At 44.4% G+C, this 27,968-nt stretch overlaps 1 protein-coding gene across 2 annotated transcripts in view; it reads right to left on the reverse strand.

Annotated features, from left to right (window-relative positions):
• The window catches only part of PAPPA (pappalysin 1), a 178,406-nt gene that overhangs the window by 124,282 nt on the left and 26,156 nt on the right, over window positions 1-27,968 (reverse strand). For both annotated transcript variants that reach the window (XM_048325816.1, XM_048325817.1), the window contains exons 2-3: window positions 26,394-27,462; window positions 2,284-2,429 (exon numbers count right to left, since the gene is read on the reverse strand). In XM_048325816.1, coding sequence (XP_048181773.1) covers window positions 2,284-2,429; window positions 26,394-27,462 — 1,215 coding nt within the window. The remainder of the gene's footprint in view (window positions 1-2,283; window positions 2,430-26,393; window positions 27,463-27,968) is intronic.

The following is a 27,968-nucleotide window of genomic DNA, read 5'->3' on the forward strand; positions in this document are numbered from 1 at the left end:
GTGGCAGGAATATTGGTAAAATTCCACAGCAGGATGTGCCTTCAATAGAGGCTGCTTAAATTGTTCTGGCATTGCAGAACCCTGAGGCAGCTGGAGAGGGAGATTTTATTTTTGCCTTTGTTGAAAATTTATATTTTTTATAGCTGTCAAGAATCTAAATCAATTGCAGTTTTACAGAAAAGATAAACTCCCTCACCCAGACAATCTCTATCCCAGCCTTTAGATCTGCACCACAGGACATATTTCATATTTTTTATTAAGTACATATTGGATTTATAGAAGAGAGTAAAAAAGATTAAAGATGAATTCTTACAAACCAAGCACAGGTCTGGGAGGGCTATTATGACAGGAAATTATGAGCATTATTTATTTATTTTTTACTTTTTTTTTTCTATGGCAAGTCAAATTTAATCTGTTGTCCAATGTCTATTTTTTTCCTGTGAGATCTTTTTATGGTCAATGAACTCTCTCATTGCTCTGTAGGAGCGGAATTTAAATTGTTTTGCTCAGGCATGATGCTGACAATTAGCTTAACAAAGTGACAGAAGAACTCATCAGGGCTTTGGGAGAGCCCCAGCCCTCTTGCAGAAGGTTCTTCTCGGCGCTCTGGAGCTCTCCCCTTGTTGTCTGCTCCCTCCCATGGCAACACGAAGGGAAGCTGTGAAAGTCCTCATTTACGGAGAGAGCAGCTATATTGCAGCCATATCTTGGGCAGTGACTCTGGGGCTAATGTTTCACAGAATCACAGCATGTTCTGGGTTGGAAGGGACACACAGGAATCACTGAGTCCAACTCTGCAGTGAATGGCCCATACAGGGATCAAACCCACAACCGTCAATCCACACGGATTGTCATCCCAAAGTGATAGAAATCCCATCACTGTGGGTGCTGCTCAAGGCTGGGGTTAAGATCTGTCTTTGTTTTTGCCAGATGTTGCCTTGGGGAATGGTCACTGGTGGGCGTTTACAGAACCTTCTGGTTTGTGTGCTCCCAATAGGAGCCCACAGAGATGGGGCTGCGGACAAGCCAGAGTGGAAGTGGCTTCAGCTCCAGCTGAGCTCAGCAGGAGTGTCAGTGTATCAGTGCTGCTCCTTGGGAAGGGAAGTTTGCTCACACATCTTCCAGAGCAGCTGCAGAGCTGGGTGTTGTAATAAAACATTCACTAAACTGAAGGAAGGCAGCCAGTTTCAACTGCTTGGTCTGACCATGGAGCCTCTCTCTGCTATGGAGACAGGTGACCATAAAAACATGGTAACATCTCATTTTTGGGGTATTTTTCACCATGGAAAAGCCCCCCTGACTGATGGCTATGGCTCAACTTCTGTTGCATGTTTTAGGACAATAAACGCTCCTTGTTCTCCTCATTTAGGTTTATGTTCCCCATATCTTTTTTTATTTAGCTCAACATGGGGTTGGGTAATATAAAAACTAGCTGAAACAATCTGTCACAAAGATTTAGCTTGGATGAAACTGGGCTTCACTTCCAGCCTAGGAAGGTCTGGACGAGCTGGAGAAATGTCTGGAAAACCAATGAGAACCCCTGCTCAGAGGAGATGACCAGACCAGGTTGGCAGCTCGAGGGAGGTTTGTGAAGTTATAAGAAGCTCACACTGACTCAGTCAGTGCCTTCTGAACCTTTTGAGGCTCCTCTGACATTTTGCAGGGAACACAGGTCCAGTGGCACTGCAGGTGGCAGTGAGTCATTTGGGAGGCTGCAGAGCTTTGTCTGGATCCCTGGGTTCCAGCAGCAACCTGGTTATGAAACACACCAGGCAATCTGCAGGGCAGTGAACTCTTTCCAGTTCCACTCAAATGAACATTAGAAATACAATCCCTCAGCAGTTTTCTCTTTTGCACACTGGTAGAGAAAAATAGCAGCAGATTTTAGCTTCAGTCTGTGAGTTAATTGAATACTTGATAATGAACTAAGGATCAGATCTTAGGCTAAGGTTAAAGATTCACCTCTGCCTCATCCCCACACCTATCCCCCAATCTTCTGCAAACTGCTCCCATGGAGTGAATGCCCTGTAAAGTAGCTTCACTGAAAAGGTGAAATACTTTCGGCTTGACATCATCTACAAATACCATAATATGCTTTGGGTTTATAACCTAATATTTTCCTGGTTGTGAGCCAGTATCTGGGAATCGTGAAATACTTTTTTTCCCCTGACTATATATTAGAGGAATGATAAGAAATCAGAACAGAGCTTAATGCATATTTGTCTTTCCTTCTTAGTGCCTCAAAAGAATGCTTTGCAAAGAAGAAACATCTTTATCACTCACCTAGATGCATCAAGGCTTCTTTGTCCCAGGGCCAAGTTGCCACTCCAGCCAGCTCTTCCTCAGAGGAATTGGCAAAGAAGATGTTGAGGTGCGTGGATCCATCCAGTTTGAGTATGTTCTTAAGTTCATTGACATCTAAGTATGCTCTGTAGAAAAAGAAAAGCATTTTTTTCCTAAAGGTGACACAAAAGCAACAAAACCCTGAAGAAGTGCTGCAATCCAGGCAAAGGTCTTATAATATCCTGCATTTCAATCACCTGAAATGTTTTAATAACCCACTCCCAAACTTTGATTACTTTGCATTGACGTAGTGAATCTCATCTAAAACTTCAGGCCATTGATTAACTAAGGCCACAAAATCCAAGGTAAATACATAAAGCTGTCCACATTCTCAAGGTAAGCATAGGAATCTATTTATTATGAACGTAATTAACCAAGTATTATGGTCAGTAAATCTTTTTACACCAGCAGTTAGCTTGCACATTTCCTCTAAGCTGTTCGCTGTTGTTACCTCTAATTTTCCTTCACAATAACGAGTTTCACATCCTCAGGCTGGCGCCACAACTACACCAGCTCACAGGGTCACTCCTGTAGCACCAGTGGCAGCCACTTGTGCTGAGACCATGTGGCCTAACCCTGACATGCCACAGCTGGTTGGGAATTGCTGTGTCCAACAGGCACAGTTGTGCCAAGAGGTTTCCTTGGCAGAAACGAGCTCTCTGCAGGAGTGGTACCATACCATGACATAAATTCCTAAGGCTCCTTAGGTCCTCCCAGGGTGAGAAGCATTTCTCTAAGCTTTTGGGATGTCTGGAAATTACACAGCAATCTGTTTGCAGGCAAGCTAAGCCAATCCCTTAAGCTTGATGGCTGTTGGAGGTACTTTTTACTCCTTTGAAGGAGTAGATTTTCTAATACTGAAATACAGGAGCTGCTTGGCAGTGCACTTACCGTGGTGCCACACTGCTTGCACTGCTCTAACTCACAGTAAAGCTGGAGAAAACAAAATGTAAGATTAAAGCCATTGATTCTGTGTTTCCAGCTCACACTGGCTTTTGATATGAAGTGTTTTGATAAGAGAAAAGCTAGAAGAGGAATATGTTGTAGTATCTTCACTTGACAGGTGGAGACCCCAGAGACAGTGATCACCCAGAGCCAAGCACGGTTCGAAGGCTGTAAGGAAAGGACACCACGATGGTCTTGAGCAGGTGGATTCCTGCTCCCTGGCGTCCCTCCTTGTGTGTGGGTGTGGGTAAGGCTCACGTAGCTCTCCCAAACCACACACTCCCACAGGCTCTGAGAAGGGTTCCCTGCACACTTTGCAAGGCTTTTGCTCCCAGAAGGGTGAAGAAAAAATAGGGGAGTTGGCTCAGCACCAAGATCTTTTTGTCCTTCCCTGGAGGACTCCCAAATGGAAAACACATTCATATTTCCACAATAGCTTCCCCTGCCACTTGCTGAAGTCATTGCCTCCAAAATAGATCATGGCTGGGTGTCCCCAGGCCCTGGCTGCGTCATGGACGAAGATGTGCTCTTTGGGGACACCAGTGGAAGGGGATGTTTCCATTCCATACAGTGTTTATCTTCTGATCAAATGGGGATGACATCCTGAAGGATAGGTCAGTACTGTGACCCTTTACACATTTCTCATCTCTCCAGTGTTCCCAACACATCCATGGAAAACACACAGACTTAGCTCCTCAAAAAAAACCCTTAGCTCCTCAAGCTTGTCCTGCCTGCATCTGCACAATGCTCTGAGGCTCTGCACAATCTACTCCCAGGGTGTTCTTTGTGCCTTAGAAAGCATCTTTTCCAAGCATGGGCTCCTTCTTAGACACATCCCCGAGCAATAGTTTGAAATTACATGTGAGAACTGATGTGCATTTCCAAATGCCAGTGTGAGAGCACTGGGGGAATATGTGACACGGGGTGTGACCATGGGGAGGGGACAGTGTGTGCCTGCACCTATGGCAGCATCACTGACAGTGAGCAAAAGTGCAAGAGAGAATGTGGGAGTGATGTGATGCTCTGTATGAGAGAGGGGGGCAGAAACAGAAGCACTGAGTCTGATTAGAACAATGTTTATGTGCTTGTATCACAGCGGGAAGGAAGGTCCTGCTGCCTGGACAGAGGCGGCGGCTGTTGACTCTGGATGCAGATGCTTTATGCACATGCAAACCCCTCTAGGAGTAACTATAATCCAGCTTCCCTCCTGAGATTACCATTTTTATCCTTCCTCTTCTCTTATGGTTTCAAATAATCTAAACTAATATTTCTTTATTCTCAGCTGTCTCTTTGCTTATCGTTTACACAATCCAATCCCTGTTTATCTCCTCAGCGCACGGCCAGAGTTGCTCTTTCTCTTCCATACAGCACATGTGCTCCAACATCCAGGGCTACATGGATTATTACTGCAGAAAACATCCAGAGCAGACAGCATTTAACTAATTGGCCAGTGATGGCAATGCTTCACTGAGACTGGATTCATGCCTTATGTAAATCCATCCTACTAAGTCCTTTTGACTTGGGTTTATGGTATTTCTCTGACCACTTTTCTCTGCTAGCCAGGGGAAGGCTGTGAGTGAGCAGAATGTATTTAGTGGTGGAAGAACAGAATGCCAAGAGGATTTTTAGCAAAGGATCTGCCCGGGTGTAGGTGTGAGTAGATCATGCTTGGAAGGCAGTAAATGCAAACTCCTTCATGGAAGCAGCCAGCAAACCCCAGCACGTAAACATGCCCGAGCCCTGAGCTCAGGCAGAGCCCTGGGAAGCGTGTGAGCGTGTGCCTGTGTGAGCGTGCAGGAGCAGAGGTGTGAGTGTGGCAGTGAGGGCTTGGACACTGCACACACGTGAGGCAGCCAAGAGAATGTGAGGAACCAGTGTGTGCGTGTGTAAGAGATAAAAACACAAGCTGGAATTCCATCCTCTCCTTCCTCCCCATGTTTCTAATAACCTCCCATCCCTATCCATCATCGCCACATTCCTACACTCAAGGAGGCATAAATTAACTACTTTTGCAGTTCATGTCCAACTCTGTAGCCGCAGGCAGCAGACCCAACAGTTACCAGGTCAAAATAGCTTTCAGTTATTGCCTTGGACTAGGCTGACTCCCCCCTGCTTCGTTATCAGCCCAGACTATCTGACCCAGTGCAATCCACGAGCACTGCTTACACTCCTCAAGGTTATGTGGGTCCCCTGATAGAGGACATTATGTCTGTCACATGGGCTCGTGCCAAAGAGAGCCAAAGAGCCCAGCCTTTCCAGCACTGCCAAACTCGCATTTCAAAGACGTGAGTGCAGTCTTGGAAAGGGATCAAAGCCTTTCCAACTGTCATTAGAATATTTCCTTTATGCATCTCTCTGTGAGTGCCAGCAACATATTTCATAAAATTCATTGGCTCGAGATGGTACCTCCAATATAAACCTGAATGGGGGAACTGTCAGGGCAAGTCTATGTGGAAAACAAAACAAAACCCAAAGCACAACAAAACACGTGTAATTCCTGTAATGGAAAAAACATACGATGCTGTGAGCGTGCCTTGCTGGAGAAAGACTAATGAGCCTATTAGTGCATCATAAAAGGTCTCCTTTGCTGGAATCTGTTTTAGACATAGAAATTCTATGGGCTGTTTAAGGCCATTTGGGACACCAAATCGTATCAGGCAATGCTCACATTCCCACCCAGATCTTTTCATCGACTTATTTGTTCAATGCACAGTTTTTGTTTGCTTTTTGCCTCCGCTGCAGTGTAAAAAGCCCTCTGAAACTGCTCTGTGCAGCAGCTCAGCCTCATCCAGTGAGCCCCAGCCCTCAGTCAGGGATATGGATCCCGTGCAAAGTTCCAGTTTCGGTCTAATGGAGTTTTTAGCTCACACAGCAGTGTCTCTCGGCGGCCCTACCCATCACACAGCCCACCCTATCAGTCACCCAGCCATTATCCCCGTGCCTGTCTCATCTGTCAAACCCGTTTCCTGTCCATTTGGGCTGTGACTCGTCCCCAGGCGATGAGGTGAAGCCCTTGGCCACCAGCCCCACCTGCCTGTGGGAGCCACTGTGACGAGCTCCCTTTGCTGGACATCAGCTCCACATCCAAACCCAGCCACAAACCTCTGTTCTGAACCACAAACACATTTGGCAATTGCTCTTAAACTCGCTGATATCAGGTTTAATCATATTAAATCTGATTTTGGTGACTAGGGTTGAGCAGTTTTGTTGGGGGTTGGCAACTTTTCCTCCTTTTTTTGTGCCAGGTCAGAGAGGGGCTTCCCCAGGTTTCCCTGATGTGGCTGGGCTGCAGCCTCTTGCACTCCTGGTTGTTTTTGCAAGGAACACAGAGTCTTCCAGCCCTTACTGTTAGAAAATGTTTCCTACTGTTTGCTCCCAGTTATTCTTTATTTGACTTTGTTTTGGTTTTGTTCTTTTCCTTCAAAGACAAGTGTCGCTTTACAGCAAGAAAACAAACAGGGTACTCAGGGGATTATTTGCAAGACCCTACCCAAACACAGAGTAGGAACCTTGCTATCTACTCACTATGGAGTATGGTCTGCAACTGCCTGGTGAGTTTGTTAGGAACAGAAGGCACTGCATTTCATCCTTAAAAGAAACCCAACCGACAACAACAAAAACCAACAGCACCTCCTGAATTGGGAAGTCAGCCTCAAAATATCTCCATTTTCAATACTGACATGCAGTGTGCTATCCTTTACCTACTGGCTTCAGCACACAGCAGGACAGAGTAAATCTGCTGGAATCACAGGGACCCAGTGAATCACTCTTCTTCCCAAGACTCCTTGTGTCCACTCTCAGAACTGTCAGCCCAGCCTAAACCACAGTGCATGGTTTAAACAAAGAGAAAGCTTTTTTTTTTTTTTTTGACAACCCTGGAAGGGTCTCCATCAGCCTGTGATAGATCCAGCTGTGATTCCCAACACGGTGCGGCTGACAAGGTCTCAGTGGTGTTCCCTGTGTCCCTCCAGGTCTCATCCTGGCCCCAGGATTCAGTGGAGCAGCAAGGAGCACAGCAGTCAGTGTGTGGACAGGCACCCACCAAGTGTGTGTCCTGGTTGTCCAACCCACACAGAGAGCCCAAGGCTTCAGGGTGCAGTGTCCACCGAGAGATTCTCAGTATCTGCAGTGAAAGTGAACAGCAAGAACAGTTTTGAGATAAAGGATGTTCTTCCTGAAGATAATGGCGAGAGCCACGACTGCAACAGCACTGAAAGCTGACCTTGAAATGGGGCCATTTGGCAGATGTGCACAGCTGTAATTTATTTTTTCCCCTTGTGATTTCTCAGTCCTGGGTGGTTAGACAGCTAACTCTGCTTTTGGAGAGGCAGTGTTGATGCCCGTGTGAGAGCTGCCTTTTGCCCTCTGTTGTACAGTCACAGAAAAATGAGTGTGGAAGGGATGTCCAGAGACCACAGCTGCCAGCCCTTCACCCCAGAGCTGGGGCATCTTTCTGTGTCACCAAGCAAATTTTTATTTAGCTCACTTAAAACCACACAACAGGGACTCTGTCACTGTCCCAGTAACCTGCAGCCCTTGTTTCAATTCCTTTATGGTCACAAAGTTTTTTCTAAAGGTCTACCTGAATCTTTTCTGCTCTATTAGATGACTGTTTGTGCCATTCCCCACTGACAGGGAGATTTGATTCCCTTCTGCTTTGCCAAACCTGTTACTTGTTTGAGAGCCTATTATATCTCCTGTACACCATTTCATTTTTAGGCTAAAACCACCTTGTTTCCTCAGCCTTTCTCACTGCTTTAAGACCTCTGCTTGTTTCTGACGCTCTTATCTACACTCTCCACATTTCTCCCAAAGGCAGGTCATCAAAAAGGGACACGGCCCTCAAGCTGAGAGTTTATCAGTGCCGTGTAACTGCTACGTTTGTCCTGTCTGTCACCTCCAACCTGATGCAAAGACACAGTAGAGATTTCAGACCTGCAAATATTTCTAACTCCTTTTTTTTTTTTAAAGCCTGAAGTGCTACAGGTCTATAAAAAAGACCTGTATAAAAAAAAGACAATCTACAAACCCTCTTTAGCAATGGATGTGCAATAAAATTTGTGTCTGACCTGATGTTAAAGATTTGCCTTTGCTGGCAAATTCAATTTTGCTCCTCATTTCAGACAGATTGCCATAAATCATGTGCAGCAGGAAGCGTGCCTCATCTACACTGAGTTTAGTGTTAATTTAAGACACTGGCGTAAGTGTAGTAAAAGTCATGATAATTTATTGATAAAGGTATAAATCTTTCAGTGATTGGGACAGAGCCTGAAACAGAGCAGAACCAGAATACTACAAGTGAGAGGCTTCAGGTCCCGGTTTAGATCCAGATCACTGCCTGTGTTCACACCGATCCAAGTGTGGAACTGTAATTCCAGCCACATCCAACCCAGGCAGCCGCTAGGTCATGTCCACAGGCATAAATTGCAAGCAGTGTCAGCACATGCAGGCTTGGCAGCTCTAAAAGAATTTCAGTTTATCAAATGTCTTCTACAGGCCCCAAATCTGATCTCCCATTACAAGAGAGGAGAGATGTTTTGGCAAAAAAATATAATAACGATAAGGATCCAAGAAAAGCCACTTAGGATAATTGTTCAAATATAAATCCAGCTCCTTGGATAGGTTTGTAGCCCCTGCTGAACTCTGTGTTGCTCTCTGTGACACTGTTAATGCGTTCAGGTGAGCCTGTTAAAGCTGGACCAGGGGTTTTTACATCACTGACAGGTTTTACAGTTAAGACCAACCCCTAAGCAGAAAATAATGCAAAATAAAAGCCCACGTGGCTATAAAGCTCTGGGTGTTCATTGATCCCAGGTTTCCCTTTTCCAAAATGAATTCATTCTACCATTAGGATAGTGACTCAGGCTTTACTCACCCAATTAAAAAAATATGTAAAAAAAATTATAGAAAGAAAAGAAGAACTTTACTGTAAAAAATATGGGAATTCTTTGGGTCTGGGTTTTCTTTATCCTGCAACAGAGACTGAGAGCACCTCCTTGCTTGAAAGTAGAGAATTTTTACAATTGTCAAGTCACCAATTTCATTACATTTGCTTTGAAACCCAGGCTTTCCAGCAGGACAGTCCTGGAAATACACAAATTTCTACTGTAACAATAAATCTGAGGACTGAGAGGAAAAACCACCCGAAACATATAGGAAATTATTTGCTATTAAGTTCTAAAATCAGTATTATCATCTTAGAACCCTAAGGGCACTTCCCTGCTCAGCCCTCTCTGACCTTCTCATAAAAGACTTCCAATAAATGGTACAGCTTTATTTCATGCAATCACTTAACTCCTGGATGCTGTAAATGCAGTATCTACTTAACAGGCTGAACCACAGCAACAGGTTGGAATAAATTTGATGCCTGGACTACTCCAGACTTTGTGCTGGGTCCTCTCTTGGTTTGTTCTTGGTTTGCACTCTGAGCCAACCTCTGCTCTCCCTGGGCTGCACACAAATATCAGCACTGACTGTGATGTATTTGCTCCAGTGTAAATCTAGAGTTAGAGCAAATTTTGATTCTCAAAGTGCAGTTTCAGGTTCAAATCCAAAATCTCAAAGGAAACCTCAGTTGAAACGACCAACTTTTGCCCAATTTCTGGCCAAGGCAACTTGCTTTTTAAAGGAGGGAGGCGGGTTTCCTCAGATCTCCGCACGGATTCTCTCAAAGGTTTGTAAATCCTTGCCAAATCCTTCACAAACCTGGGCTCAGATTCAGAAGTACAGTGAAAACAGATTTTTTTTCTCTTTTTTTTTTTCCCCCGGCACTTTTGCTGCTGGTTCTGGCCAGGATAAGAAAGAGCAGAGGCTCAGGGAAAAAGATGATGCAAAATTTTTCAAATGTCAAACATGTTCTGTCTGAGCTCTGGGCAAAAATTTGGGGTGGCTGTTCATGTACACAACATTATTTGCTCCTTCTCTCTCTTCATCCTTCCAGACTTTACTACCCAGTTCTTGGAGCCCACCTTTAGATAACCTTTAGGTAGGTTTAGAAAGAGGTGCAGTGCTACAGACCATAAATATCTGATCACTGAGCCCTCTGCTTTTGCAGGGTCTACGTCCAAGAGTGGAGCAACTTTGGAGTTCCCTCTAGCAGCAAGAACTGAAAAGCCCCATTTCCTTGCATGACCATAAAAAATTATTAAGCTACACAGAACTCCATAATATACTACAGAAAATAACCAAGTGCACAGAACTAGGAAAAGATATGCTGGCTGGATAACTTGCAGGGAGAAAAAAAAAAGAAAACAAAGGGAAAGCCTTGGCAGAGAGAATTGTGATCTTACTGTGCAGTTAACTTCTGAGACAGTGAGTAGGATTAAAGGACGGAACATTTCATTTAAAACAGCAAAGCATTATGAAGCATATATGCACATTTCACAGGCCTTTGAAATCAGCAACACTGGCAGGTTTATTTGTTTTGATTGTCTCTTTTTCTTTCTTTTACTGCTTCGGGATTTTTTTCCTCTTCTTTTCAAGACTAGAGCCAAATGACCCATGAGAAATGTACTGTAATTTGCCTCTTATCTATCCCTCATCTCCATCTGATATTCCCTCTGCCCTGGTTACCCTGATGTTTTTCCAGACTCTTCAGCCTGAACCACTGTAACAAGGAGAAAAGTCAAACCATAAAGAGAGAAGTGGCATAAGGATATTTTCAGGAACCTATTCTGTTAAAACAGATTTCCTTTGCCACTTCATGGAAACCTCTTCTGGCTGCAGCCAACCTCATTCATGTACACGGGAGAATTTGAACCCGTAGAGGAAGGTGTATAAATTTTATTTTAACTATCAGTTGTACTGCTTGGCACTTGCCCACTGCTTCCCCTCTGGGCCTCAGAAAGCTTCCTAAACATGGAGAGAGAAATTCCATTCTGGTCAAAGCCCTGACACCAGCCCTGCACTGCTCCAAACCCCGTTCACCCGCTGAAGTGATGCTGAAGCAGGACAAAACCCCTTGCACTGGGCCTCCCCTCAAGAAATTTTACTGTGAGTGAAGAAGTCATGAAATAGGCGAACAGAATATTTTTCCTTGTCTTCTGAATGGGAAAACTGACAGCAAGGATTAGCTCCTCTATCCCTTGAGCCTGCATTCTCTGATAATACGGATCATCTTTCTTTTAAATAAGTGGTGTCCTGTGTTGCAGATCCTTGAAGTTTTCTGCTGGTGGCCACTAATCATATTTTACAAGCCTTCGCTCATATTTTACAATCTTTGGCTTGTATTTTACAATCTCCAAAAAAGTCCTGAAGGCCTGGTGCTCCACAGATGGAACATCAGTGCTCCCTACAAAAAGCTGGTCCTTCCTGAATTCCTCCATTTCACCATTCCTGAAGACAAGGAAGTACATTCACTTCATAAACAGATATTCTGGTGGAACCAGGCTCTGCTTTCAATGAGGGAGCAGCCACTGTTCTAATATTTGGCATTTACCAATCTCTCATCCCAAAGCTTTCAAGAACAACTGACAGATACAGGCACAACAACACTGCAAAACAGCTCAAGTAAGGGACATTTTGGTTTCAGTCACCAGGGCAAACCTGATTTTTTAATGAAAACACCAGAGATCAGGAATGCTGCCTGTGATAACCCCCTTGAACAGGGGCAAGAGTTAGAGCCTCTGTAAGTTAGCGATCAAGAGGAAAATTGTGATTTAAGATGGAATTTTCTTTAATTATGAGACTAACTCAGAGCAACTACTATATTAAATTTTTCTAAAAATTTCTAATACTAGCACTCAACTCCAGCCTTTCTTCCTCATCTCCATCCTGGGTCAGGTTTGAGGTCACTTTTGCAGCCTGCCCAAACATCTGCCTGGCTGGTGGGACCCGTGGGAGTCACAGTTGGAGTGTCTTTGGTTTGGCACTTCTGGAACACTGGGAAACACTTTGTGTCCCCTCTGTAGAGTCCAGGAAAGCATGGGATTGCCCCACGGACACAGGCCTGTCCTGGGCTCCAGCTCCCTGGGCCCTCTGCCCTTGCAGTAGCAGCCTTTTGTGGGTGGGATGGGTCAGGATCCTGGGTGGGCTCAGTGGGTCTCCTGTGTGGGAGTATTTGGGATTTTTAGGAAGCAGCACACAGGTCAGGGTGGGGAGCACTGTGGCCATGGGGTGCTCGCAGTGCAGTTACTGCTCCTGCAGAAGGGGACACGTGGCACTGTCCCTGCCAGTGCTGCTGGCACTTTAAGGGGCTGGCCCTTCTTCAGCATCTTCCCTAATTAACACACAGCAAAAAGTGCAGGGTGGAAAAAGAACAAGATCAAATTCTTCACTGCTTTCATCTCACTTTTTGACACTAATCCTCCCTGCACATAAACCCCGTGCCACAAAGGGAGATATACGTTGAGATTGGAATGAAGAGCGACTTGGAATCAGGCCGACATCAACAAAAAAAATAAAATAAAATCGCATAAAATCACAGAGGACCTAGCATGTTTATTGCAGATCCTTCTGGAGTTGATGGGCCAAAATAACCACTCCAAATATGCAGCTTGCAAAACATCCCTTTTGCTTTGGAGATGCCGCTTCTTTTCTGTTTTTGTTTTTACAACTCATGGACTTTCAAATCTCCTTTCTTAACTTCCTGGAGGGGTTGTGCATGAAGCTGGTCCTGTTGCAGTGGGAAGATCATCAATGGTTAGGATAATCCCAGTCTTCCTCTTTTCTGAGAAAGAAATGAAAATCTGATTCAAATGAGATGGGTCAAAATTTCCTCTTTTTTCATCTTATGCAGAAAAGTGTAGGAGACACCCAAGCGAGATCACAAAGAACACAGTCAGGTGATGGAGACTTCAGTTCAAGGAAACCAACTGTCCTGGCAACAGAAGCCTCACATTTTCAAAGTTCGTGAGATTCTTTTTCTCCCTGCCACAACAAAGGAATGATATTTCTCTCTAGTTGGTTTCTAGGGAGTTTTTTCAGGGAATATTGATGGATCATAACAATAAATCTTTATCTTCAGCTGCAAAGCCTTGAACACACTTTTTAAGGAAAAAAAAATTGTATAGTCAGATGCAAAGGACTACTAAATATTATGAGGGTTAACAAAAGCTGGTTACTCTTGTTCTTTCCCAGCCATGACGAGAGTACGAGGAAATAGAAAATGTCAGTCGCTGAAATAGAAATTTTACATGAGAACATTTAGCTTTGAAGTTCCCAGAATTCACAGTCAATTGCCAGGTGATCTGGCAGAAACAACAACACACCTGCAGTGAAAATAGTTCAGAGTTGCAAAAAGAAAATATTGTGGACAGTGTATTTCCTAAAGCCAACTGGTTTTTTTTTTAAATTTCTACTCTTGCTCTCTAGGAAAACAGAAAGAAATGAATAAAAGAGCAGGAGAGAGATGTAGTAGATCATATATTTGTCAAGGAGCCTGTTGGGAAGCAAAATGTGCCAACAGTGTCTGTAACAGACACCACAGACATAATGAACTCCTTGACATCGAATTCCTGCCCCTCATTTCTCTCTGCTGAGCCCAAGACAATCTTTCCTGCAGAAAAGATGGAAATGTGCCTTTTTCAAACACTCAAGAACTTTCAGAATTCCTGGTTTTCAAACCTGTGCAGGACCTGCAGCTCCTGCACAGATCCCCGTTGTACATTTGTGCTTCCCAGAGTGGACGGTTCCTGAACTGGAGGATGTAGCCAGCAGAAAATCAGCAGTGGGCAGCAGACACAGCCAGTGCCCAGGTTATGAGCTGGATGGAAGGACGTTTGGATTTCCTCACATATGGATCTGCTAACGTGTGTACCAGAAAACAGGCACTATCAGCCCAAAACATAAGGCTGATTGTAAGCGTTCCCTGGGGGACACATTTCCCAAGACCCTACTAAATTGGACTGGCAGCTTATGAAACGCACAGCTCTGATCCAGCATGTAACTGTAAACTATAGGAAATCATACCCATATATTTGGCCTTCAGACACGAGTGCAGAAATTGCCTGTTTTGGCACCACAAGCCTGTGGATCCACTTGAATCAAACCCAGACCTCTCGCAGAGGGCTGTGAGAATGCAAAGATCTGTTCCCCATTGTCAAATGATAGCACAGGAGGGGGAAAACTCTAATTTTCCTTCATGGCAAATTTCTTGACCAACTTTTGCCCTGAGCATGACTGCTACGGACAGGCCATGCAGTTTAATTTCCCCATAAATCTGCACTCTCTGTCACTGTATTTACTCATCTCAACCACGCATCAGCTTTTGCTCTGGTTTGCTCCTGTAATTTATTGGTGATGTGTCACAAACCACTTATACAGCACTTAAGATCTCGATGGCTACAAAACCAACTCTGCAAAGGATCCAGCAAAAACTGCAGGTTGTCATTTTTGTCCCCATACACAGATCCTGCATTGCACAAACCCATACTTATAAAAGCCTTTGTTAGCATGAGATGTCTTGCAGCTCCCTGTCAAAGGCAGAGGGGGGTGGTTATGAATTCCCTCACTTCTACAACTCTGTGCCAGCTCAAGCACTTTGGAAAAGCTGACATCCTGCCTTATTCAGTTGTTGGGGAAGAGAAGGCATCCTGGAAGCACTCTTGGACTATCTCCTCATGATGGTTTTATAGATCAAAAACTGGAAATGCTTCAGGTATTGTTCCCAGGAGGATATAAAAAGAACTTCGTGTCTGATCAAGATGAGAATAGTTAAAGGTTTGAGCTGGAATTAAGACAAAATCAGAGTCAATTAAGCTGGAAAAGACCTCTGAGATCATCAAGTCCAACCTATGACCCAACGCCACCTTGCCAACTACACCATGGCCCTAAATTCCACCTTCAGTCTTCCCTTAAACACCTCCAGGCGTGGTGACTCCACCACCTCCCTGGGCAGCTCATTCCAGTGTCTAATCACTCTTTATAAATAGGACATTTTATAGCACAAACACGAGAATAAATCTACCCCCAGAAGTAAATCTGTCAGGAGAATTCTGAGTGTATGAGGAGGGAGCCAGGAACTTCCAGCCCTTTTCTGAATCAAATTGGATGCAGGGATAGAAATCAAAAAGCACAGATTTCTCCAGGCAAACTGGGAGAAACACTCTGATGTGTCTGACGGAAGCATTTTACTCTGTGTTCGGAAGTTTATCATGACCGATCAATTCTGGAGGAATTAGTGAGTGTGTTCTGGGTTTTGGCACTGACACAGTCGTGGTAAAAATGCTGGAGGCAAAAGGGAAGTGATTTTCATAATGCTGTGAAGTGTTGCCATCAATCCTTACCCAGAACATTTCTCCTGCTTACTCCAGTGCAGTGCTGTTCTATAGGAGCTTTCCTCTGAGCTATCGCCCTTTGTCTCAGGAAGGCTCCAAATCTCATTTGTGCTCTGGATGGGGAGATCCAAGCCAAAGACCAAGGTCTTTGGGACTTCAGTCTTTCTGTGGACTTCAAAGAGCTTGGGATATGCAGCTTTGTCCAGGCAGAAAGCATAACATCCATTTGGAACAACATTATGCACTTAAAAATAGGAAATGTTGAATGATTCTTAAGATACACAGTGTGATGGGGAAGCCTGATGCGAACTGTGAATGAATTTAGATTCCTGTTTTCAGGCTCTAAACTTGGTGTTCTAAATCCTAGTGGAAGGATCTACCTTATCTCAGCAATTATAAAGACTTTAAGAATTAACTCTCTCAATCATGTCTGTACCTGCAGTGAACAGAGGGCAGGAACCGTTCCCTAAGGAGCTGAGCAACAACTACAAATAGCCAATGCTCATCCTCAGCTCTCAGTGCAGCAGCAGTGACACCTCACATTTTGGGAAGAATCAGCATGAAGGCAAAATAAAACCCCTTAACCAGAAATGCCAAGCCCGAACATATTCAGGTGTTTTGAATAATATAAGTTTATGCAATTATGACTATTTCTCAGGCATGCCTGTGTTTGCCTCCAGATCCATTTTCTGGGATTGAGGACAGGAATAGAGCATCATCAAGCTTGTGGAAAACAGGAGATCACAGAAAAATGTTGTTTTGTAATTGTTCTCAGCCAGTTGTGCAAACCTAAGCAGTTCAGATAATTTGGAAATATTTCCATTCTCTCTCACACTCACGTGAACCAAACTAAGCTCTGCCTTTTCTGATGTCTACCCACATTCTCTAAATGAGTGTAGCACATTTCTCTATTTACTTGAAATTTTTCACCAGTTAATCTCTCCCTGTCTCTTTTTCAATTAAAAAACCCAGATCAAGTAATTAAGGAAACACAAAGCAACTTAGAGCAAAGCTTTTCAAAGTGTAAAGGGGATTTTGATACCCACACTCTCCCGACAGCCAGTGGATCTTTTCTTGGCCTGGGAATATAACTCCCCATCGTGCCTTTGGAAGGTGCACAAAAAATGTGCAGATGATTACAGTGATGAGTCTATTAATTGATATCATCTGGGTTTTATGACATTTAATCAATGTCTGAGTTCTGACTTGAAAAGCAACTTTAATTGCCTCACTCCTTTCTGCTCAATGCTCCCAAACTTGTCGTCTTCGATACACGAATATAATTTGTGAGTCTGACAAGGCCACCGGTCTCATTACATTGTATCATGGAAATTAGAAATGAGTCAATAAACAGAGAGGCAAACTCCTGATCAGCTCCTTCCATCCACACAAGGTGGAATTCTTCACATTTTAACCCTAATCCCACGACTGATCAAAATGAAATGTCTTCAGGGTCAGGAATGCCTCCACTTCCTTTTGGTATTTAATCACATCTCGGAAAAGCTGGTATTTCATGTCTATGTGTCTTATCTTCATCCTTCGTACACTTTGTGCTGTTTAATGCTGAAGAAGTAATTCAGCAGCATGTTTCATGTGATGGGGCAGATCTTTAGTGGAGGAGAAATGCTGGCATGGCCCAAGTAATAGATTAAATCCCCTTCTTGGCATATTCATTTTTACTTCGTCTTCCAGCATAGTTTCAACATGGAATTTTCCTGACATAAATCCCACAGGTTTCCCTCTTCCCCTCCACACCACGCTGTGTAGCTCTGTGTTTTGGTAAATCTCATCTATTAATAGTTGCCCTCTGTGGCTATAAAAAAATACCTCAGTAGTCAAAAGCCAGCCCTTGCTAGGGAGCAGCTGTGGATGCCTGAACACACACAGGACCCAGCATCACACAGCAAAGCCCTTTCTTGGCTCTGTGTCAGAGCAAACCGATTAAATATGGCCATGGAAAGCTAATGGAAAAGGAGCCCCTTCCCTGCAAGAGGGAGAGAGAGGCTGGCTCCAGCACTAGGCTGGAGAACATCAGGGTATTTCCATTTTCTCACTGACATTTTCTTTTTCCTTTTTTAACTCAGCAAACCCCCTCCCGTGTCTTCCTCGCTTCACCCTTCTGCCAAGTCCCAATAAAATACTGCACTTAAAGAAATAGGACAAAGACGTCATCGCAGCGAGTAGCAAAGGTCGCAGGGTAAATTTTAAGGTCTAGTCTACCTTTTTTTTGTTTGATTGATTTAACTGATTAAAGCATTTCTGCTCTTCCTGTGCTTTCAGCAGCATCCTGGGTAACTCAGGGGAAATTCAAACCAAGCAGCTGTGATCTGTATTACAAAGTCGAGGCTGGAAATACAACACAAGGATGTTGATGGGGCCATACTGGAGAGGGTGAAAGGAGAGGAATCTCCTCTCCTGGTGAAGTGACAAAGTGCTTTTATGTGTTGGAAAGAGAAATAGCTTAGCAAAGGATACAGGGAATTGCTCCTCCTCTGTGGTGCTGCAGGGCACCAGTCCCAGCGTGGAGTGGCCCGTGGGTGACAAAGGACCTGACTCCCTGTCACAGGAATTGTCCCTGGACTTCAACTTGAATTTTCATTTGCATCAACTAAAGTTCTTGAAAATCCTCAAGAACTGCTGAGTTTCAGGGTTACCCATGCAAAATGTACAATGCCACAGCCATCACGAGGATGAGTAGGGAAAGGAAGGGAAGGGGAGCCAGGCTGGGGCTCTCCACACTCCCAGCACACCTGGCCTGGGCAGAAGGAACTCACAAGCTCAATGCCACATAACTTCAGCACTTTTCCAGTTTCCCTGTAGACATCTCGCTAGGATAAATTCTCCTTGCAAAGCTGATGGGAGTGACTTGAACCAAGAGATTCCTGAGCTGGGAGAACTGACTGCCACAGCTTCTCGCTGAAGTCCTCAATTTATTGACACAACAAGGTTATAGCACGAGAAGCAAATTTATTCTGTATTATCTACTGGCAGTGTAGCTCCAAAGATGCATTTTGAGACAGCAGAAAGAATTTTATTCTCCAAAGCCTTGTAACTCAAGCCTGCTGAAGCTTCCCTCACACAAATCAGTGATGACACATCTTTTCAACATCTAGGGCCAAAATTATTTTTAAAAGCATTGCAGGTAATTGCCACTGCTCTCATTCCAAACCACTGCTGTTTCCACTCTTTTACCATCACTGATGTAACCCAAGTGTCAACAGCAAACATGGGCTGCTTCTGCAGTGACTGAATTAATGGAAATAGTGCATTTCACAACAAGCAGCTCACCCCTATCAATGACCATGGCCAGACCTTTAACTGCAATTTAGAGGAGATGTTCTGTGTTTCCAAGGTTTCTTATATACTACTCAAACATCTGGGTACCTTCTAAAATAATTGGTCTGCAGGGTGAGGATTTTATTGATCTTTTTCACTGGGGTGGATTGGTCACAAGAGTCTTTAAAACAACGGTAGAAAAAAAATTGCTGAAGCTGGTTTTCCTGAAGAATTTCAGAAAGATCAAATTAGGCCAAACCCTCTAATTTTGGTTTCAGTGGGGTCCCTTTTTAGTAGGGGTCCTTCAAGTAGGGTCCCTCCTTTAAAAGAGAAAGGAAATTAAAAATGAAAAACAGCACTGGGGAAAAGTTAAGCGTGTACTTCAAACTCACACATGCCAGGAAATTTAGAGTTAAAGGTGAAACTCCACCCTAAAGAGTTCCATACTGGAGATATTTCAGTGAACAAACGTAACGTGTTCTGAAATACAAAGACCCAGTAGGGTGCACTAGGTATGGAGTTTCAGCCTTCACTCCAAATTTCCTGACTTTTTGGAGGTTTATTAGAGTTTCATACCCCAAGCATTTAAGTACTCCAAGAAGTTTCCTCAGCGCAGCTCACCCTGATCCTTTTGGAAGCTGAGAGCGAGCTCTCTGATGGTGTAGCCACCCATCCATTATTAATGAACCTGAAAACAACTTCTTGCAAATTTATGGTAATTTGGAGTGCTGAAATTACATGCAAACTAGGTAGTTTCAGTTGAGTTACTCTGAGAAACTTCAAAATTGCAAATCTACTCCGAACCAAACAGAAGGACAGGATTTCATTGACCCCAGCAGAGCACGTGCTCCTAATCTTTCTCCACAGTATGTGGGTCCTGGAACTCTGCACCAGCCAGGGCTACGATGGAGCAATCACGGAATTGCTTCTGACAGCAGTGGTTTGTATTCCTGGTCTAAACACTCTGCCGCGTTGTGGGGTGGGGATAGATCCATCCTACTTCTCAATGGATCTGGCTCTAAGGGAGGAAACATGACTGTGGCTATCAGCATCACGCTTTTTTACAGCACAGCAGCTACGAACACGTTGCAAATATTGAAGTGGCTCCTGCATATCTCAGTAGCCCTGACAGGTCTGTTTGAGGCTCTGCATCACTGCATCTCCCCAGAGCTCTACAGAAATTATGACCCGAATCTCTCTGTAGCCCCTCCATCCTTCTAGAATCACCCACAAAGAAAGTTTTGGGAGTATATTATGATTCCAGTGGGTGTCTTGATGGGCATCTAATGGAGAAGACATCACATGTAGCGTGCAATTGATCACCAGTCACTCTGCACAAGCGTGTCTTAGTGGTGGGCAGGTACAAAAGTGATGGGACAGCTCCACACTGTCCTGATCCTGGGGTGTTTGGGGGATAATTAATTCAGTTAAGGGAAGATAAACCAAGACATCCACTCAGTTTCCCCAGCCCCCTGCAAAAACAGCCCAACTGGAGTACTGTTTGCCCAATCCAGCAATCCACGAGAGAGGCAAAGTCAAATGCACCCTGTTCACGGGTGCTGTAAATGGAACATGGTGGAGGTGGCTGCTCTGTATTTCCCCAAGGGGCAGCTCTTGCTTGCAAGAATTGGACCTAAATCCCTGTCAGAAAAGAAGCCTGAGGGATACGATGGGAATGGCAAATGTAAGTGTTGAAGCTGGTTAAGCTTGCCACAGTGAGCATCTTTTTCAGTGTGAAAGCAGCATCCTCCTGAATTTACACAGGAGGTTCAGCCACTGTTAATTAAAAACACAAAGGTCACCCCACAACCACAGCTGAAGAGAGGTTGTACACAAATGGCTGCGGGAGAAAACCAGGGGGATTAATGCAAGGCCCTACAGCACTTGAGAAAGGCCTGTTGGACATGATCAAACTGTGGGTCTGTGTGAGAGAGGTACAATTTTAATTGATCAGCAAAGAGAACAAACCAGCTCATATACATGGCCACATTGCAGACTGAGGGACAGGATGAGCTCCACCTCCTTTGCTTAACCAGAGGCTGGTAAGGTGTTGCTGGAAAGCATCCATGGGGAAGCTGGTCCTAGAGGATGTGGTGCTGCCCAGCAGCAAGGGGAAAATTCAATCCCTGTCAAATCTGCAGACTCTGCACTTGCAAATCTTCCACGTGAGGTTTCAGAGAGGAATGGGTCTGCATCAGCACTGGGGGCATAATAATACTTTAATCTGTTGTCTCCCACAAGGATCCTTAATGATCTCTGTTAGTTTACTCCATAGATTTTATAGGCCCCCTTCATCCCAACCGTCCTGCAGTTTGACCAGACAGTGATCTTTTTCCTTAATGGATAACATCCATGAAAGGAACCATGAGTTCTATGAGTCTTGGGGAAAAAATGTCTCTTGAAAAAAGCTGTTGGAAAAGTTGACTGTGGGTCAAGCTAAATTGAGCAAACTCCTACTGTTTCTAGGGTGTGCAATCGTATAGAAATAGTTTCTTTAGCACTGAAGTCCTGTCTGTATCAGAATTCAATACTAGACTTATAAATGTCAGTAGCTAGCATGGGAACAGATGCAACTCCTCCCCACTGATTAACATCCCTGACATCTGGAACAGAGGACAGAATAAACAGAGAGAACAGAGGATTTCCTGTTGGGACTCAGCTTTTGGGTGACAACTACCAAGATACAGCAGCTCCGTCCTCGACAGCGTTACTCTTCTCCTTCTAAACAGCCCTGGAGCTGCTAATTAAAGAACTGGACACTTAACACTGAATCCCTAGACAAAACCTCGTGTATTTGCTATATGTCTGTCTGATACCTGTGTGAATGCAGGAATCCTTGATGTCAAGAGCTGCACAATGGTCTCTTCGAGGCAGGGGATTAAGTTCTCAAGCTCCCGGAACTGAAGAGCTTTGATGAATTTCTTCTGTTCTTTTTAGTGTTTAGGATTAAGTGGAAATTAGTCCTTTATTAGGAATCAAGGAGTGTTTCTTACAACTCTAGGTCCTGGAAAAGGGCATTCAGTGTGCCTCCCTCCTCCAGGGTAAGCTGACCATATTTTTCATGTATGCCTCATGAAGAGATTTCCAGCAGAAGAGAAGGAAAAGAGGTTGATCTGATACTCCATGGAAGAGCCCTGAAGTGCACCTCAGTCACCTGTCTGAGGCTGCTCTGGGCTATGCATTAGCCACCACCTCCTCCTCCTCCTCCTGATGCTACTGCTTTGGCCCACAAGCCACAGCCCAGTGTGCTCATACACAGCTCTGTCACACCCACTGCTGCTCAAAACCACTATGGAAATTCCTACAACTGTGTCAGACATGTATTTTGAGTTTAATTTATGTATGCCTGGAATGTGCCAGTGCCCTTAATCCTGAGCGAGACGATGTGACATGGTCTGAACAGAGCCAAACTGTGCAATACAAGTGCTGGAAAAGGACACACAAGAGGGTGGCATCAGCAGGGCACTGGGCTCCAGCTCTCAGAGAGGGTTGGAACTGAATGATCTTTAAGGTTCCTTCCAACCCAAATCGTTCTCTGACTCTATGACTCTATGGTTTGGTGCCAACATGAGTTTGCTGCAAAAGGACCAGAGCTTGTACAGCTCATCCTGCCCCTCATTTAGGCAGAAATGAATGGCTGTGGCAGCCTTTGGGGCACATGTGGATGTTGAGAAAGTCTATCACCAGGTCAGCTATTCTGGGGGGATTTCCAGCATGTATTTGGGAGGCCATATGGATCGACGGAGTTTGAAGAGACTCCAATACTTTTACTGCTTCAGGAATTTCATCAGCGTTTTCCTAAGAAGGCACTGAGGGGAATGCTTCCTTATCTGTCCATGAAATCCTGTGGTGAAGCCTGATGTGCAAGCCCAATATTACATAAGAGGAACATCTCAGTTAACCATAGGATGGTGCAAGAACTCACCACATCAAATGGCATTTACCGAGCATGATTTCCTATGATCCCTTGCTGCTTCTTTCAAGTTCTTTGAAAAGCAGCCATGGTAGGTGTCATGAGCTCAAAGTCTTCCCTGTTTTGTAACCAGCAATACAACAAATAACACAAAGAATGAGTCTTTCTGGCAAGAGTGTTTATCCTTGCTCCTTCCCTTTGTATTGGGCCAGCTTGTATGATCTTAGTATGTTCTAATTTCCTGGAATTGCAAAAAAGCAGAAAAATATTTGTAAACCTTCTGCTCGGACAAAATACATTTTGTCCCACTCTCATGAAATTAATAAAAAGAAGTGAGACAGATATTCTTGGATAAAGCCTGCTGTGTGGCTAATGATAACCAGTCCTCTGTTTTTTCCCTGCAGGCTATTAAAAAAGAGGAGAGATGATCTAGCTGGTACCACAATGTTTACGGTTTTTCTGCTGAGCAGCTCTGAGAGCAGAGTCTCCATTCTCAGTGCTGTCCCTCTGACAAACTTAAATGCACTTAAATCTCTGCCGCCTCACTATGGCACGGAACATCAGCTTTTTGGACTTAAATGTTTTTGGAGAGGTGCCACAAAGACAGGCAGGAAACAGAAGAGGAACCAACCAGCGGTGCTGCTGGGATCAGCTCTGAAGCCACTACAGTTGCACCACCACAGCAACTGAATGACACCATCAAAGTACCTGAGCCCTTTGTCCAAGGTGCCCAAAAGGATCACAAGAAAATTGTAACACAGATCAGAGGTGTCTTTGAATTGTTCCAGTGGTATCATTTATTCACAAAGCACCCAAAGTGGTTTTTGTATCAAGCCTCAGAGCAACGCTGTCCCAGGATGGAGCTTCTGGGACTGGGACTCACAATCAGGAGAAGGAAAGTGGCTGGGAACAGATACATCATCCTTTGGGGATAAAGAGGCACTGTAGAGGGTTCCTGTTTACTACAGCATTAATCAAGCATTAGCACTTTTTGGTTGGTTCCAGAGGACAGAAATATTTAACGAATAAGCTCTGCTTGGTGAACAGCTGGCTGCAATTGCTGACACTGAGGGTGTGGAAGGAACCAAGTCCAGTACTAAGGAAGACTCTGAAAAGTCTTTACAAAAAAAGTTCAGGAAACTTTTTATTGGTACCATTTCACCTTTCTTTCTTCCCTCCCTTTCCTCACTGGATTGAAGTGAGGACTTTACTGGACTTCGTTGGACTGAACTTGGCAGATAAAATAATTGAAATGAGATGTGAGCTCTCCATGGCTGCAATGCCTTCACTGCTGTGGCACAAGGCCTGCACTAGAGGGGACTGAGGACTCTTGGCCAATGAAAGCAATGACAAGAGGGGCTGGGGATGCAAAATGGGCCCAGACGGTGCCAACCAGGTTTTGACATTGTCACTAACTGACATGGAAATCTCCCTCTCAGGGAATGATGCTGACAGCCATACCAAAGTCAAACACAGGGTTTGAATCTTCACCCTTGTAGTCAGTACAAGCTTTGCTGCCAAAATCACTGCCCTAAAGCTGTGTTTTTTTAACCTAAATACCCAAAGCAGTGTAAGTCAGGCTTACAAACTCCAGTGATAAGTCCACAGACCTAACTGCTCTATTTTGCCTTACTGAGTACAAACACCCATCATAGGGGTGAGCTTGAGCTCAGCCAAAGCACATCAGCCACCAAATAAAGGCTCCAGAGAGATGGAATTTCTCCTCCTGCGCTCTGTGGTTTCATTGCTAATGATCAATGCTGCATTACAATGTCTGTGTGAAGATAAATAAATTGAATCTATCTATTCAAAAAAATAATAATAATAAAAAAATCTTTGGAGCATCTCTGGATTTTCTGAGGCTCTAGGCTGTGGAAGAGGATCTTCAGGCCTCCCTTGCTATTTCAGGTCAAGAGGAGGTTTTTCTCAAGTCAAAATGAACTTGTAGAAGATCTGTGAGCTCAAGGCCATGAGATATAAATCCTCCAGACCAGCTCAGCCAGGAGATTGTCTCCAAAAGGAACATAAAACTGTGCATGAAGAGGAACTCCACGGTGCTAAGGTGACTTCAAATTTTGCAACTTAGTGTCTTGCTTGGGCTTGTGCAAGCACAGTCTGTGCAGCAAAAAGGCTTCATTTGAAATAGAAACATTTCTGTACCTCAGAATAACATTAAGACACAGCCTTAAGTCTGTGAACTATAATTTACAAGGCTTTTCTTGTTTCATTTTATACGGGCATTATGCTGGTCACAGAACAAGTGATAAAAGGGTACTATCAGATTAAAAATAATGTATTTTTTCCTAAAAATTGTAGTAGTTGCTATAACTAACACCTCGAGTTCTCAGAACTACAGTGTTAAAACAATCCAATTTGCATTATGCCTTTGATGATATTTGCTTAGTTGAGTTCCTCTCCACTTGAACAGTATTAAAAATTGGTATTTTTCCTTTCAATGTTTTCAAGCATTAATATTTAAAGTATTTTCTCATTTGAGCTTTGTTCACTGGTAACTAACTGAAGTCAAACTGAGCTAGAAGGATTTTTTAAACAACAACCCCACTGAAGTAAAAAAAAATTGGCTTTTCTTTCCAACTTAATTATGTGTATTTAAAGCTCCAGTAGAGCTGATAATGTTGTTTAAAAACTTCTCTCTATTAAGGAAGCTATAAATATAGCCTGCATTGCTGCAGTGGAAGGGACTCCTGAAGAACTCATACTTTCCTTCTTAACCTGAACTTTAGTGTTGGTTGTTCTGACCATTGAGAAGTTTCCCCTCTATGGCTCCGTGAATTCCTAAAAAAGCTGTAACATGGAATGCAGACAAAAGAATTCCAGCTTTAACCTTCATCTTTTCTTGTGCTTGTATTTCTAACTCATCCACAACAAACACTTTATTACTTAAACTATGTTTAATTTGCCTGAATTTGAAGTAATTGTAGGTACATGGTACCCACCTGATGCGAGTTATTCAAGGACATCACTCCTCAAACTGCAGCCCAGGCAAGCCTTAGCTGAGGAGCTGAGAGCTTTATAAGCTCACATCCACCCACAGAAAGTTGCCTTGCAATGAAGTGGCATTACCCTGTTTACGTTTATATGTGGAAAGGGGCACAGAAGAGTTTCGTTACCCACTCAGTGTGTGCCACAGGAACCTGGTAGCCACTTCCCTCCTCACAACCCCCAGACTCAGCTGCCCCTCCCCAGCAGTGCCTACAGAGAGCTGTACACAGCAGTGAGAGTATGGAATTACCTGCCTACCTTCAAAGAAGTGCTACAGAATTAAAGTCTACCTAAGAGTATTCATGTTCTGTTTCATGCCCGAGGGCCTTTTCCCTCTGCAAATACACATGAGCTTTCTCTGACATCCAATCCCCACTCCTCAGAGTCTGGAGTTAAAATAAACTGTGCGCTGTTACAATATGCTGCTCACAGCCAACAACTGATGGGTCTCTCAAAATTGGCTGCTTCAGTCTTTAGCACAGATTTTCTTTAGCCTGGCTGGAGATTACCAGTTCAGGGGTAAGACACTGCTCAGATTGCATTTGAAGAACTGCAATGTGAGCCAAATACTGAGAAAAAAATAAATTCATTAAACTCCAAAGCCCATAATAGCAACAACAAAAGGGTTCAACAGCCAGCAGGATGATCGATACCTAGACAGATATTCAGCAATATGATCATAAAAAGAAATTGCCTACCTGTAAGGAGAATATGGGTCAAAGCAGGTCTTGGTGACTTCTGTTATCTCTGGGTTGCAGCACTCCCCCCCATCGAAGTTGTACCTCTCGTAATTACAATCCATGTCACACACCCCGTTCTGCTTCTTCTTGTTGAAGAACGTGTGGCGGACGTGCCGGCAGTCCCCACCGTCGTACCCCGTCAGGGTGTGGTTGCACTCGGGGTCACAGTTCTCATCCCCAATCTTGCTGATGTCGCAGTTGGCCAGGATGAGCCGGTGGCGAAGGGAGGAGTTCTTCACCTCCAGCACCTCCAGCTCCCAGGTGATGTTGTAGCGGCTGAAAGCCTCATTCAGGTGCTGATGCTGGAACTCGATCTGCTGCTGGCTGACAGTGGGGTTCTGATGTTTGTCATCGTACAGGTTCACCACACGGTAGCGCACGGTTTTGTTGCGGCGGAACCTGGGCAGTTTGTTGTAGCTGGCAATGACGTCCATGTTGTCACACACTGTCTGTCCACAGAGAGGAGGGTCCAGGCTGGTGTCGAGCAAATAGCCGTGGTGGTAGCTGAACTTGGTCTGAGGGCTGCTGCCATCCTTCATGGGAGACCAGGTGCTTTTCACATTCAGTAAACTGTCTTGAAGAACGAGCTGAGGTAGGGACGTGTCTTGCCTGTGAATCGCCTGCTCCATGTCCAACAAGATCTCCTTTTGAGACCGGGCTGTCCTCCAGAGGCTGAAGTGCTCCACGTAACCCCGATAGTTCTGGTTCAGGGCATTTCCTCCCAGCATGAGCACCTTGCACTTCAAGGTCAGCAGACTGAAGATGCTTCCCACTTGCTCTCCGCTTGTGGCCACCTGGGCACCGTTCACGTAGAGTCTCATGAGGCGCCCATCGTAGGTGGCAGCCAGGTGCACCCACTGGTTGGGGAGGTAGCTGCGATGTGCTGCAATGGTGGTGACTTTGCGAGCACGGTCTGTCTTCAGCGAGAAGAAATAGCGGGGGTCTCTGTTCCCCTGGTCACTGACGGTGTTAATCCCCAGGACCCAGCCTCGGTCACGGGAGGTGTAAGAACATTTGTCATACAGTCCTATGTGCCCCCAAAAGAGAAATATGAATAAATAAGGATGACAGAATGAAGGCATTAGTCTTTAAATTGTGTAAATATATCTCTCTAAATGTATATACACACACTCACCTACATCTGCTAGACAGTTAGTGCACAAAGAAGACTTTAAATCACCTAGTGCACCATTGTGGGAGGTCGTGTCATGACTTCCTATTAAAGGTAAAGATTTGCCAGTGGCGTGTACAAATGGGATTCCCTTTTCCTGACCAAAGCCCGGAACTTTTCTGCAAATTCCTATCAGCAAGATGTTGGACTGTGCATCCGGTTCTTCCCTTCCCTCAAGCCACTCCTCAGTGGCTGAAAACAAAAGCAGTCTTGAGGACCAATCCCTGTTGATGTCACTCATCCCTCATACCCCTGAACCCTGTATCTAATAAGGTCCAGAACGGAAATAAAGACAAAATCTAAATTCTGCACACTTTGAGAAACACTGAGCAGCTGCATCTTGATAAGCAGCATCATCTTGA

The sequence above is a fragment of the Corvus hawaiiensis genome, chromosome 21 (genome assembly GCF_020740725.1).
Source record: "Corvus hawaiiensis isolate bCorHaw1 chromosome 21, bCorHaw1.pri.cur, whole genome shotgun sequence".
In the NCBI taxonomy this organism is placed as follows: Eukaryota; Metazoa; Chordata; class Aves; order Passeriformes; family Corvidae; genus Corvus; species Corvus hawaiiensis.